The 14,204-nt window shown below is 30.3% G+C and overlaps 1 protein-coding gene across 1 annotated transcript; it reads left to right on the plus strand.

The window, feature by feature from the left end:
* Positions 1 to 9,731: 9,731 nt before the first annotated feature.
* On the plus strand, positions 9,732 to 12,738 carry TRIADDRAFT_51740 (uncharacterized protein; the record flags this gene model as incomplete). Its single annotated transcript, XM_002107796.1, has 7 exons — positions 9,732 to 10,089; positions 10,277 to 10,335; positions 10,933 to 10,980; positions 11,269 to 11,305; positions 11,513 to 11,613; positions 11,793 to 11,870; positions 12,571 to 12,738. 7 exons carry the CDS (start codon positions 9,732 to 9,734, stop codon positions 12,736 to 12,738), a joined length of 849 nt encoding a protein of 282 aa, XP_002107832.1.
* Between the last annotated feature and the right edge of the window lie 1,466 nt (positions 12,739 to 14,204).

Consider the following 14,204-nt stretch of genomic DNA (forward strand, 5'->3'; position numbering starts at 1 on the left):
ACGAAAAGTCACAGGAATTAGTTAAAATCACCACATAATGCTATTCATATAAGCAATGCCACTAACAAGTACTGGTGGGGCTAGTTAGTTGTAGCCGATATTTTTGTTAATAAGATTAAGAGGCATCACTCAATTAAATTTATTTAAAGTTTATATCAGCGGATGCAGCACAAATAGAACCAATGGATTTTTTAAAGAACATTTTACATACATAATTCCTGGAGATAAGTGGCAGTAGATGTATATATATAAATATCTAAAAATAAACTGAAAATTTAACTATGCAAAAGAAAGAATTACATCTTCCTAATTTCATTGCTATTTATCCTTCAGTATTTGAAACTTAGTTTTATTATTTAATTAAGCTGTGAATTTATACTATAAATATTAGAAGCAAGAATAAGAGTCTAAATAATTGCATTGATATATAATGCTAACCCTACGGTGATAGCGGTAATAAAAATGCGAATGACGGATCATTATTGTCATTAGCATTGCAAATATCATCAGTTCTATTAATTTATCATTACTATGGCCACATTAATAACAATACTAATGTATGGTTTATATAAGACGCCTGATATTATACCATATAAAAATCCCAAAACGTTAATTTTACCAGGCATGCAACAACAACTTTAAATTTGACTATGTTTTTAGAATCCCATTTCATACCATAATAAACCATTGGGGAAGTCGATTTCGGATTTTCGATTCCTATAGGATAACAGCTTTACCTAGAGCTGATAAATAGGCTGTATTATTACTATATGCTTAAATTACAAGATTTCATACAAATACTGTATGGTATAGTGGTTACTTAATTAAGTGGAAATTTTAGTATTGTATCAGTCCTCCGTATATTGACTAATAAGGCATCATTGTATCGGTGTTATAAAGAAAGCCAATTAAGTAAAGATTTGCATTCCTGTGTTTTGTTAGATTATTTCACGCTTATTAGAGTATAATATCTAGAATCCCAAAAGACAATGTTACGTAACGTATTAGTGTTCAATTATAATAGGTCTTAATTTTAGTTCTATACGAATAACAAGCAATATAAAAATAAATTCTTTTCTTTTCTTTCATATCCGGAACGCAACATATTGATTGCATTGGGCTAATAGCTTATTCAAATTGTATCCGGCAACACGACAATTCTTTACTATTTTCGATGCTGATGAATCCATTGAAGATCTCAAGTGTACTCCTCATTTTAAAACTCATGTAAATAGATTTATGGCTTATATTCAGCTATTTGTCGAATGTCATTTTGATGTTCGAGAATGTCAAAAACTGATGAGTGTCTTAGCTGTCAGTCATAAACATCTAAATCTGATTCCAGATCATTTTGAAGTAAGTGCTGATGATAATTTTAAAGTATTATGCAGATTAGTAATTCATTACATATTTTAGACATATTAAGCATGCTAGTATAGTTGCATTTAAATGATATATAAAGATTCTAAGCGATATTTATGTTATTATAAAACCAAAAATATTAAGATATACGCGTATATCTCTAAAATACCTGTTTCTTACAACCTTTACGTCTATACAGCAGTTAGCTAAAATATAATAAAATTAAGCGATCAAATGGATGTTTGATCACTATACTACTTTAACCACTGAGGTAAAATTTACCTCTACGACCTTAACTTAGGAATTAGTCTACGCCAGTACTTACTTTTTAATACATAGTTCTTGCTAAGCGCAGTTTAGTAATTTAAATTTAGCATATTAGAAGTTGATACCTTCTCTATAAAGATTAAATGCTAGTAAAATCCATTACCTGATCGATGTTTTCTGTTTGATTTAATGCAGCAATTTGACTAACTGTGGATATTACATCTCACAATTTTCATGTTTGAAACGAATGCTCTTCTAATGATTATTTTACGCACTTTAAAATGTATAGAGAGCGATGTTATCCGTGCTTTTCTTGCTATGATAAAATGTATAGCACCTACCTATGTATTCGAATTCAAGCGCGAGAAAACTAGTTTCGCTCTGATGCATAACATATATATAGTTAATTTTATAGGAAACATTACGCGACATTGCCGAAATTCAATATACCATATTTGATTGGATGTTTGAAATAGTGAAATAGGATACTATATCTTTAATTATCGTAACTATTACTAGAACATCGATAATACTCTTGCAGGACAATTATTTCTAATCTTGGAGCTTACATAAAACTTGATAGGGCTGTTTCATAAAGTTCTCTCCTACATCCTTTACATATCTCATGATATTGTACAATACTTATCTCAGCTACTATAGGAAGGACGCCAGATGAACCGTAGCACTCTGAAATGAGTAGCGTTGTACTCTGTTTGATACTTTACGTAGTTGTACTAGGAATGTTTCGTAAAATATATTTTCTAAACCGTAGACTGATGCAACTGTGCAATTCTAAATGAATGAAAAAAAAAATAAGATCGTGTATGATTACAATTGATGAGTTAAATGACAAACTCTTGATTTACAAATTATGTATCCAAGCCTAGCAATAGCAATAACTGGTACTAATGATACTGCGTATTGTAGAATACAATGTCAATAACTAGAACAATTCTCTTTCTACCAAAAAAGCAATTTTATAAGCACATGCACTAGTAAACATAGACTTATCATTTTAAAAATAGGCAAAGTTACAGGCTAGATTTGTTAAAAATTAGATCCTAAAGATAATTTCGATTTCTGCTTCGTCGAGTTAAAATGTATCTTGTTAATTCGCTCAAAATGGGAAACAGTTAAATATCAAGGTAGCAAACTAATCTTATAACCATAGCACTCATATACGTGAGAATTGTGATTACATTACTACAGTTCGCATTAACCTTATCTTTAGTAAGAACTCAACCTGAAATAATCATAAATTTTCGGACATTTATGCTTTTATTTTCCTATTCTAATCTTTTGATGTGTATGAAAATGCAGTAAAAAATAGGAAAGTAACGCTACCTTTTCTTCGCTATGAAAGGTTTTTCCTCCGGTTGTTGAACGTACACTAAAGGAAGTTTTAAAAAACGAATGCGATAATTCTATAATACAAGCGTGGACGAACTTCTTTAAAGGAATATCAAAAGTGATGATGGAAGAATTGAGTAATGTTAAATCTCCTCAGTTTTGTGATATAGTCGATTTAGAAAACTGATGAACCCGAATTTATCCGATATGATACTGTGGATAATTAAATTCCAGATATGTTTCTAGTTATTACGTCGAAAGATAATTATAGTAGGCAGTATACGATAATAAAATGCTAGGCTACTACTTATTGATAAATTTATAACGTGAAATTGAACCTAAATGTTCTTATTCTAGTAATCCGTTTCTGTAATGGAAAAGGAATATGGAAATGCTTATTTAATGCTTACACCAAGATAGATCTGGGAGTATGACGTATAATTCTTCATAATTTTAAAATTTTAACCCGAAAAAGCGACTGGATTACGAATAAGTACTGTACAGAATTGATAATATTAAGCATGATATTGCTACTTAAAATTAAAGCCAAAGATGTCATTGCGCATTCATGTAATCCGGTATTTGATTGGAGCAAGAACATGGCAGACTATAATCACTGAGGGTCGATGAATAATATTTAAATACTCAGCGAGGCAAAATCTGTACACAGGCTTAAGTTATATGTATGATAAGTTACTTGTAAAACAATTAACCGAATGTCGACATGTAACTTAACCTGAAAAAAACACAAAACACTTCCTAACGTTGTATTGATTGCTGGCTCACTTTGACTACTAATCTAGTAACTCAAAGTAGATACAAACTAAAATCCTAAAATGATCATGGACATAATACATATTCAAATAAATTTTTACTACTGCTAGTCGCCTTTGCATTATTTTCTCATCGTAGCATTATACTCGTATTCAGCCTATCATGATTTAATACTTTAGAATATAAGGCTGACGATAAACTAACTAGTCTAATAATAATATTTTACGACAACAAAACTGTTTTCTATTAGTCCTCCATACGTAAGTGATGATTCTCGAGTTTATTAAACAGTTTTCTATAATTAACGTATTAGGGCAAAGTTTATAATGTACGAAATTAGTTTTGTACTTACATAAAAATATGATGAAATACCATATTCTGATATTATAGCTTAATTGATATTGGTGCATCAAATGACGTAACTAATAGTATCTTCAACTGTTCTCAAACTTACTCTACTTGATTGAGACCGCAATTTATTAAATTGGGCAATTTCTTGCGGAGTCGTAATGCGATGTACGTGAGTTGCTTAGTACAGTATTAGTTGAGCTGGTAGTATTGAAAAGGGCTATATTTCTCGGTCTCTTATGCCATTTCCTTTATATTTTCTACGGAGGGTCTTACTTACAGAGGGCTATAACTTATTAATATAAGTTTATAGTAATTTTCAATCTAGCATCTGAAACTTTATAAGCTTGCTACCTTTTTGAGATTTTGCTTATTTGGTAATCTGGATTAGTTTTGAGCCATTATTTTATTTCCATATTTTTAAGGAGATAGCCCCGAAAAAGGTCCTAAATTACCTGGAATATCGACACGATATTAATCTTTAGCATCTGGGAATACTTTTGTTCAAAGAATGAATTTAAAGATAAATATACTTGAAAAGACTGCTTGCTGATGGCCGTTGTTTATAAAATAATCCTGCGGGAACTTATGTAAAATACGATAGTCTTGAGATTGTCATATATTCCCAATGCAAGTTCCTCCTCGTCCGCACTAGTATTTATACAGATTTAAATGTTTAATAATAGAACGTTAGCTTTCTATTAATAATATCTAAATATTATATATTAACTAAGGGGAAGAGCGCATACTGTGAATATTTGAAGTTTTTTGGAATTTATCTTATCAGAATTTATTGTAGTCTTAATCTTGAGCTGGCTGTTTCATGAAATTTTAATTTATGTTTAATACTTGGTTTAGAATAGATTAATTTAATCTAATTACTTTTCGAAACCGTTACAAGGCATCTTTATTCTAATAACAGCCTAGAATGGCAATCTGTTTACCATATTCTAGAGTGTATTATGCTATCGGAGAGCAATTCACATGATTAAAGTGACCTATGCTACAATAATCGACTATCTGATTTGTTGGCATAGCTAAGGGTGATTGAAATTAGATTCTACCGTAATAGATATAATATTAGGGTAGAAACTGCAATTACTAATATAGTGTATAACAGGAGAAAACTCATACTTAGGGGTACCTACTAATAATCTTAGTATTTACTTTGGCTCTGTAAAGAAGTTCTGCATAACCATAATGCTCCATTATAACATTGTCACAAAACAGCTTTGCAACAAGATAACGCAATATACGATCAATAAGTCAATTCCTTGAACCACGTATCAAGGAACGATATCTGCACTATCACAAACACTTTTGCTCTACTAGCAGACTACACAAAGACTTAAACGCCTCGTATTTTACGTTAAACACTAAGTTGGACAATTCTTCTTTATTTCACGATATACTGCATTTATATACTATTCCTCAATAGTTCATGAGTCATAGTTAATACAATTAACATTAGAATCATTTACTGAATTAGATATTAATTTTAGCTACTGCTCCCTTAATGCAGACAACAGTATTTACGAACATAGACATGTAATGACTAATACAGAATAGTCAGATTACGATATGTCCTATCACGGAACATTTCCATGATAATTTACAGTCTACCATAAGTAAATTACAATCACAATGATTCGAACTGTAAGCAGATGATTTGCATTCCCTATTATAACTATTATAATTTCAGTATGTGTATAAGTGTCACTGTCATAAAAAGTCAGTGCTATATTAAAATACAGTATATCCAAATTAGAAGTTAACTAAATAAGGATAGTCTAACAGAATTATCCTAACATAGTTATTTCTACTGTAATACAGTATTTAACACTGTAACAAACATCTACATCGAAGTAAAATATTTTAGAGTATCTTCTATACAAAGTTCTATAATGTGAATGTTTTCACTCCGAAAATGTTTTAAATCTAGCAACGTGTCCCTTTATGTTGCAGTAAACAAGATTGTATCATGATCGAGAAGATTGAAATAACTAATATGTAACTTGAGTGCTAATTGAGTGCTTTAGTTCGACAACAAGAATAGTTCAGTTGAAATTTAACGAGCACAATTCTCTATTTAAAAGCAGTAGTCTATGGAAGGGTTATCATTCATCATACTGGAAATTAGATATAATCAGATGTAGTAAAGGACTAAAAGTGGAGTCCTTTATAGCTTTAGTTCGAGACTATTATTGCTTTACTATAGGAAATACCTTGAAAGTGGTAGTATTATTAAGTTTTACCCTGCCAAATCATGATGTGGCCATCTTTTCTTCTTCGCTATTTTACAAGATTTTATATGGAATACTATAGGAATGACCTAAGAGCAATCTCCTAATCTAAAGAGAGGGGGTTTGATAGTCTATTGGGATTTTAAATGAATTTGTCTCAGTAATAAAGCCCTATATATAGAGAAAGGGGATTTATTACATGACATTAAAGTACTGTAATGTATAGTACTGTATAGTGATAGAGTCACCTTAAAACTTCGTTCTAAAATACCAACAGCCAATACTAATGTTAGAAAAGTAATCATAGTTGTCATATAAAACTTTTTATAAAACTTAAAATATTTTAAATATTTGGCAAATTCAAGAGCTTTTCTAAACTTATTGAAGGCGGCTTTAAATTCTAGTGAATTCGTTTCTTAAATTTTTGCAAATGTTTAATTTTTGGATTAAAAATGCAATTATGCATCAATATGGTTATTAACGAAAAATGTCGATAGTTCCACATCACCTTATCAACATAATTGTTCTTTTTTCTGTCTTATTAAGATTCTTCGATGATTTTAACTCAATTTTTATTTATAATCTTGGAATTACGGAAAGATGGATATCATTCATGACTTATATGTTACATTGTTTATTTAGGGTGCGATCTTGGAGCACTTACTAAGGATTCAGCGTTTTATAAATGGTAAATATTGCATCATCGAACTGGAATCTGTCAGAAGACATTATCGTAATCAATACCACGGTAGTTGAAGATATTGAATCTTTATTGACACACTATAACTTAATTGTTGCTTAACTATGATTCATTGAATAAGCAACTGCCTTAATACTAAAATCAGTAGCGTATTACATGAATTCCTATCTCCTACTTCAAGTATAGCCCTCACTCCGTCCAAGGTGATCAAGGCCGAGGTACTATACTTACAGCAAATACAATATGTAGATGGTCTAATTCGTGCAAATTACAGTACTATATTTTCGTAATAGTTGAACTAAATTCAGTTTTCAATTTGATTATATCTGCATATAAGAGCACGTGATTATCAGGGGAAATGATTTTCGGTAAAAAAATGCATTAGATAGCATAGGATATCGGTCTGTGCGTTTAAAATTTACTCACAGAATATGGATTCACCCTATCCTATTTCGCATATTGTTTGGAGAAGTAAATAATATATCGTTTTGCATGTAGTAATGACATTTAGAATAGGTAGTATTGCTTGTCTTTATTGAAGTCTATGTTTCTAGGTTAGACTACTAATTAAAATCAATGCTTGGATTATATCCTAATCAATAGGGGGGTATAAATTACATATCCAGCTTTTTATGTGTAATTATGGCCATTGGATGATTTATTGAAGCATCTCAAGTATGACATAATCATATAGTATTTTGTATTTATTGTAACCTATGAACGGAATTCATGCGATATTATATGCAGCAGTAGCATTTAAACTGAGAAATTAAAAACATTTATTATACAATGATGATATTAAATATGCATGATTGACTATATAAACAGCTATTGTTGTTGAGTTGTACTTATTCCGAAGTACAGTATAGCATCAGTTAGTTGTCAAGACTATTTCTGTACCAATAGTATATCAACAAGTGACTCAAATACTACTAGAAGTAATACAAAATAGCATCATCTTGTACTTCCGTAATTAGCAACCTAAATTTCTATATAGTTACTTACCAAATCTTATCGTAGCCGATACTGACATAATTCAAGGAATGCAAAATGGCTATTTCTTAAATTGTGAATTATAATCTTTATTAATGATATCAGTAATGCATCATTTAAAATGTATTATTGAGTTGTATAGTGATCAGGTTTTTATACAGAGTTTGAATTTACAACGATAATATCACGAATCTGTGGGATTCCCTTAAATAGATTAATCTATTCTACCTGATTTTATGAATGTAAGGACGCAATTTGTCAGAAATAGGTATTATGTAGTTTACTATTAGTAGCTAAAGATACAATAGAAGGTGTAGCTGGAGATTTCACCAACTATAATTATGAATCGTACGAATAAATCCCCAGATAAAGCTCATTTCCCCTTTGTTTGTTTACATATCGCAATAGGGATCGTCTATCAGATCGATATATTATAAGAAAGAACTAAGATAGTTTTTGAACAATTTCAAAGTACAGGAATTCGCTATAATGTTCAGAAGTAAACTGCAACAACATTCGAGTACTAATTGATGCTTACAAAATTGCTATTCTATATTTCTATAAGAATATTGTTAGTATTATTAATGTTCATCCTATATGCACATATTAGTATGATGTCGATTTAACCTTTATATTAAATTATTAAAGGGCGTACTTACATAATTCAAAAATATTCTTATAAGTAAAGTGAATAAACAGAGTCCACTTTTATTACCTTCTTTGACCTATCTATAAATCGCGGTTATTACGTCATTTAAGCATTTTACCAGTATTGTTTATAGAATCCGCCAATTAAGTTAAATTTACTGGCGAAAAAATAATCTGATCGAAACAAAGCTACTTTACTTCAATACAGTGCAGGTGAGTAAAATTCAGGTTTTTGTAATTACTGGCCAAAAGTTTTCTAAATTTACTAAAGCTATTTCTATGTCGATAAGTAATAGAAGCCTTTAACCGCAAGTACTATTTTTATCTATTGTTTATTTATTCTTCTATCGTGGGTTCTGTTTAAATCTCTGTAATAAATTTAAATTTATGCTATCTTATAAGAATCATTAAATTTGTAAAAACATTAGCAAAAATATAAATATAGGCGCACTTGGAGTTGGTTTTCAGAGAACCTACTTTGAAATCACAAGCTTAGTATCGAAGCAACTGTTTTAATTTTTATAAAAACCAAGAAAAATTGCGGTAAGTCGATAATATTCGAAAGATTTAATTCGAATTCATCTGATATTGATTTTATAGTATTAAAATTCACCATATAAGTTTGGAAGACTTTGTTAACTATTACTTAACATGATGAAGTTATTATGATTTATTTGCGGCATTAAAAGCTACACTGATTTAATTATGTAACGACCATAAACTAATTTATACACTTTGCATATATATTTTAAAATTGTAAAATTAGGGTATAAATTCAAATCCTGTTCATATATCACTATTTTAGTAGTCACCATTTGTACTCCACTTTCTTTGATAGTTTTATAACTTCTTTCTAATATTTCGATGTTATAGCTTGCACACTTTTGATCGTTTAATTTATTTAGTTAGCCTGTTTAGAAATTATTTCTGTTAGCTGTACAGATTCGTGTATTAAGATAATTAATAATAGTTTTTGGTCAGAAAATCCGGAACAGCCTGCTCTAATGTTTTATTGGCGACAAACTTTTAGATCTAAAAAATTCAAAATGAGAAAAAGAGTAATGACGGACTGGTTGAAGGAAATACTCGAAGAGAATGCTGTGGAAGGAATACATTACGTTAACGGGAGCAAGGATACCTTTGCTATCAAGTGGGTACATGCTTCCAATAAGAGCTATGACCCTGATTGTCACGGTGCTATATTTAAACGTTGGATGAAGAAAAGTAGAAAATTAGATAAATATAAGTCAAATTATAGTATGTGGAAGACCAACTTCCGCTGTGCTATTAATTCTCTTCCGGACGTCATGTGTTTGAGCGCCACAGATAGTCAATTTGCTGATGATGATAAATATAAAGGTTACAAAATATTCCAGTTTGTTGATGAAAAACTGAAATCTCAGCGTAAGTTATTTGTATATCACTTTGATTGCGAGAGAAATAAAATGATTAATTTTTATCGTAATTAATATACCTGCTATATATAATTCGTATTTTGTCAACATAATTTTAGCATATCTCGAAAAAAATGGAACAAATAACTTGAAATATACAAATATATATGAGTAATAATTAGGCTTTACTTTTGCAGTTATAACGAAGTCTCGGAATCGTCAAAATCAAAATCGCAAATTCAAGTCTGAAAGAAAGGTAAAATAAATTCAATATTTGTATTCTACTGCTATCATAATATTCAGTTCAATAGACTATTCCCCCGAATTAGTCTATCTTTCTAGTACTTTGTTGTATGTTGATGAAGTATTCAATCTGATAAAAAGCACTTAATATTCAAAATCAATACAATTCAATCAAAATTTAACTATCGGTTCGTGAATATTGAGTGTAACCTAGGATAGTTGCGGGTATTAAGATAAACTATAATTTTGCACAAGTTATGTTAGCGTGTATCGATTAATAATGTAGCTATTATTACAGTTAAATACTTGTCTAGATAACTAGATTCAAGTGAGAGCCAGATGGTCTTAATTATCGCACTAATTCATATTAGTCGCAAAATTTGATAATAATTTTGAACTAATAAACCGAAGTTCATATTTTTTCTGGATGATAATACTATAAATTTGAGTTTGGTTTAAGAAGTCAAGGATAAAATCTCCATATAAAGACTTACTAGAAACTTAATAATCAGTCATCATGGCAACACAATGTCTTTTTCTAATATGTAGTCTATAGTGTTGCAATAATTTCTAAAATATTTCAATTAGTTATCACATGTAACTAAATCAGGTAAAGTATAAAGGATTAAAAATTACATTGGAGTTATTTTACGCAAAGGTAGATAAAGTATCAAAGGGTGATTGTCAAAAATCAAATATTCCTGTATCAATTCTTTAGGTATAGGTGTTAAATCCTCACCGATTGATTTTTATTGACATATCATATGAGTATAATAGGAGCTATTAAATCATGATAGAGAGAAATGGGAATAGATTATATTATTAGAACATAATAATATTGCTCAAGTTACGAGTTTAAGTGTACTTTTGACTAGTGATTTGCTGTTTTGTATGTGGTTGGATTTGAAATATCTTATTAACATGATATTTTTCAAATTGAATGTAGGCCTGCCATTTAGATAAGTCAGGAAGATGTTCAATGGGTAAAATTAAGATGACTATCCAATAATTTACTAATATTTAAATTAAAGTAAAGACAGAGCTCAAATTTTCATGCTATAGTGTTACCACTTTGTATCTGTGTAAGCTTACAAACAGTTCTCACAATTAGCAAGAAGCAGTGGATATCTCCAAAATTGCCTGATTACTACCAGCTAGTAATCATACTGTATATTATAATATCAATATAGGTGATTTAGACTCAAATGCGTCAAGTCCTCATGAATCATTATCACCGGTACAAACACCACCACAGTCGTCAGAGCTCTTGGCAAGTTCTTTTGGCTATACCGTATGTTCCAATGATGACAGACACTATTCAGGTTGATAGAATTATTTTCATTGCTGGTATTTTTTAAATCTATAATTATATAATGAAAGTTAATTATTAGTTGCGTAGAAGAACACTAGAATTAGACTGATCGGTTGAACAGTGAAATATTGACTTGTAAATTTTAATTAACTCTATAGATTAGGAAAATAACATTTTCATTTGTGTATTGTTTCTTATTAGGAGATAGTCATTTCTCAAGGGATGAAGAATATTGGGTAAGAAAAGAGATAATAACTTTGCTTTTAGAATTGGCGATATCAGTATTTCTAAGTTATTGTGATCAGAGTTTATGCGGTATCTTACTGTTCTATAAATATCTTGTAAGTTACCCATAACGTACTTCATTATCACTTAGCTCAGAATACGAGTAGCGACTACCAGAAACCCAAAATAAAAACATTAAGTCGATTATTGAACAGAAAATAATATTATTTCTGCAGTAAAGGCGCTTTTACGGTAGTGAATAATTTAAGTTAGACCGTGCTAGTGATTCATTTACTATGTAATAGTTTACAGAAATACCACACGTAAGTTCTTACAAGATTTCTTCATACTTAGAGTTCAGTGAACCAGGCTAATAATTTGCTGGTCTACAGTAGCATAAATAAATGATATTCTTTTTAATTGGAGTAGAGGGTTATTAGTTCGCAATTTCGAATTTATTTATTAAGCCTAGTAAAAATTTATAATTAATTGATTATACTCTTACCTTACGATATTTTGATTCATTTGATCATTTTTGTATTACAGTGATAATTAACTATTTTCTTAATATACGCGTGTTTACGTTGTCTATTGCATTTTATATTATTAGCTTAGCAGTTTCTTGATGTAATGCGACATTAAAATTACTATTATGGGTTGTCTTGTGATCGAAATTGATGAATCTCATATCTGAAAACTCTTCATTTTTAGACTGATATTAGCGCTGTTCTCTCATTAAATGAAAAAGGGGATAAAATTAAAAATGATTATAATTTGAATGAAACTGCTCTATCGGAAATCAACCAGTGGGATGAAAATTTACGTGATGATGTCTACTTCGGCGGTTGGATGTATAGCGCACGGACATTTCCAATGTAATAAGATTCATTCAGCTCTTCTTATATCGTGAATCTATGAAGCATATTCTTCATAAAGCTTGGATTAGATGGATTCACTATAACAGTAATCGTGCCTTTTGCACCTTTACTTGTCAGTAGCGTTGGTATCGTTAGCTAGCCCTACCCGAATCTATCAAATACTAATTCTTAAACTGAAAATTCGAAATGGGAGTCACATAAACATGGTCTATGATCTTTACCAGAACTTAAAATTTTTAGAATAATTTCTCATGCGTCATTGCTTAAAAATTATGATTAATTTTCGATAGATGCATCAATTTGTAGATCATTTATAAGTTTAATACAACTTCCATGTTCGAACCTTGTCAGTAAAAAATGACCTTGATTGGTGTTGTAAATATCAAACCGATTTTTTCAGTTTTATTCTGTTTTTAGTATTGTTATTAAGAATATTCTGAATTGAAATTATTTTTTAACCATTTTCGAGTATTCTTTATAATAAGAATATATCCGTTTTCGTAACTACGATACTGAGCTGATCAAAATCAATATTGATGTACGAATTCTGGCCTCGAACGATTACCTTCAAATGATATCTAACGGGGGCTATCATAACCATGAAAAGATAATGTAATTGGAAATTTAATATTTTATTCAATAATGTAATTAATTGATGTAATCAGTTATATGATATAATCATAATAGTGGCTTTGTCTACTGTATACCTATGTAAATGCTAGTATGCTTATAAATAGCTTACGGCTTTATCGAATAATGGCTAAGTGTAATTGAACGTGGAATTGTAAAAACGATTCATCAGTGAAACTTAGTCATGCCACATTTAGTACATACAAAGTTCAGCCTATAACATTAAAATAAATGTTATTGCAATATTCATAAACATCACATTGGAAATTAATTACAGTGAAATATTACCTTTCAGAAAATTTCCTTTAGGATTATTTTGTTTGCAACCTTTACTTCGACATCCTTAAATTGATTTTGATGGTTGGATAGCTTGAAATACGGTAAAAATTATTTTATGGAAAGTACGGATATGCGGAATGATTAGTGGACCATTTATGAATATTTATGACAACTGGGGAAAAGTAATTACTGTCGGTATAATTAGGTTATGTTAGTAGTTAACCATGTGATGATTTGACTCCTATTTGTAAAAAAGCTGACAACATAGCAAACTCCCTATCACAGTTGGCCCTGCATGGTGCCATGATCATATATTTCCGTCGGCGTCATGCATCAATAGCGCTGTAGAATGTAGAGAATATGCAAGGTCCTATACTTACAGTCCTACTAACTATCTCCGTTCATCTCGCTGGTGTCCGTGACCCTAAATATAAATCACCAGGCAGGCCTACACAAACACACTCCATGCAGATTAATGCCGGTAATTCTCTGCAGAATCTTTCCGGGAATGTCCATTATAGCAATCCAAACGTATCAATGTTTGCTTTACTAAAGCTG

Source organism: Trichoplax adhaerens, genomic scaffold (genome assembly GCF_000150275.1).
Source record: "Trichoplax adhaerens TRIADscaffold_1 genomic scaffold, whole genome shotgun sequence".
Lineage (NCBI taxonomy): Eukaryota > Metazoa > Placozoa > Uniplacotomia > Trichoplacea > Trichoplacidae > Trichoplax > Trichoplax adhaerens.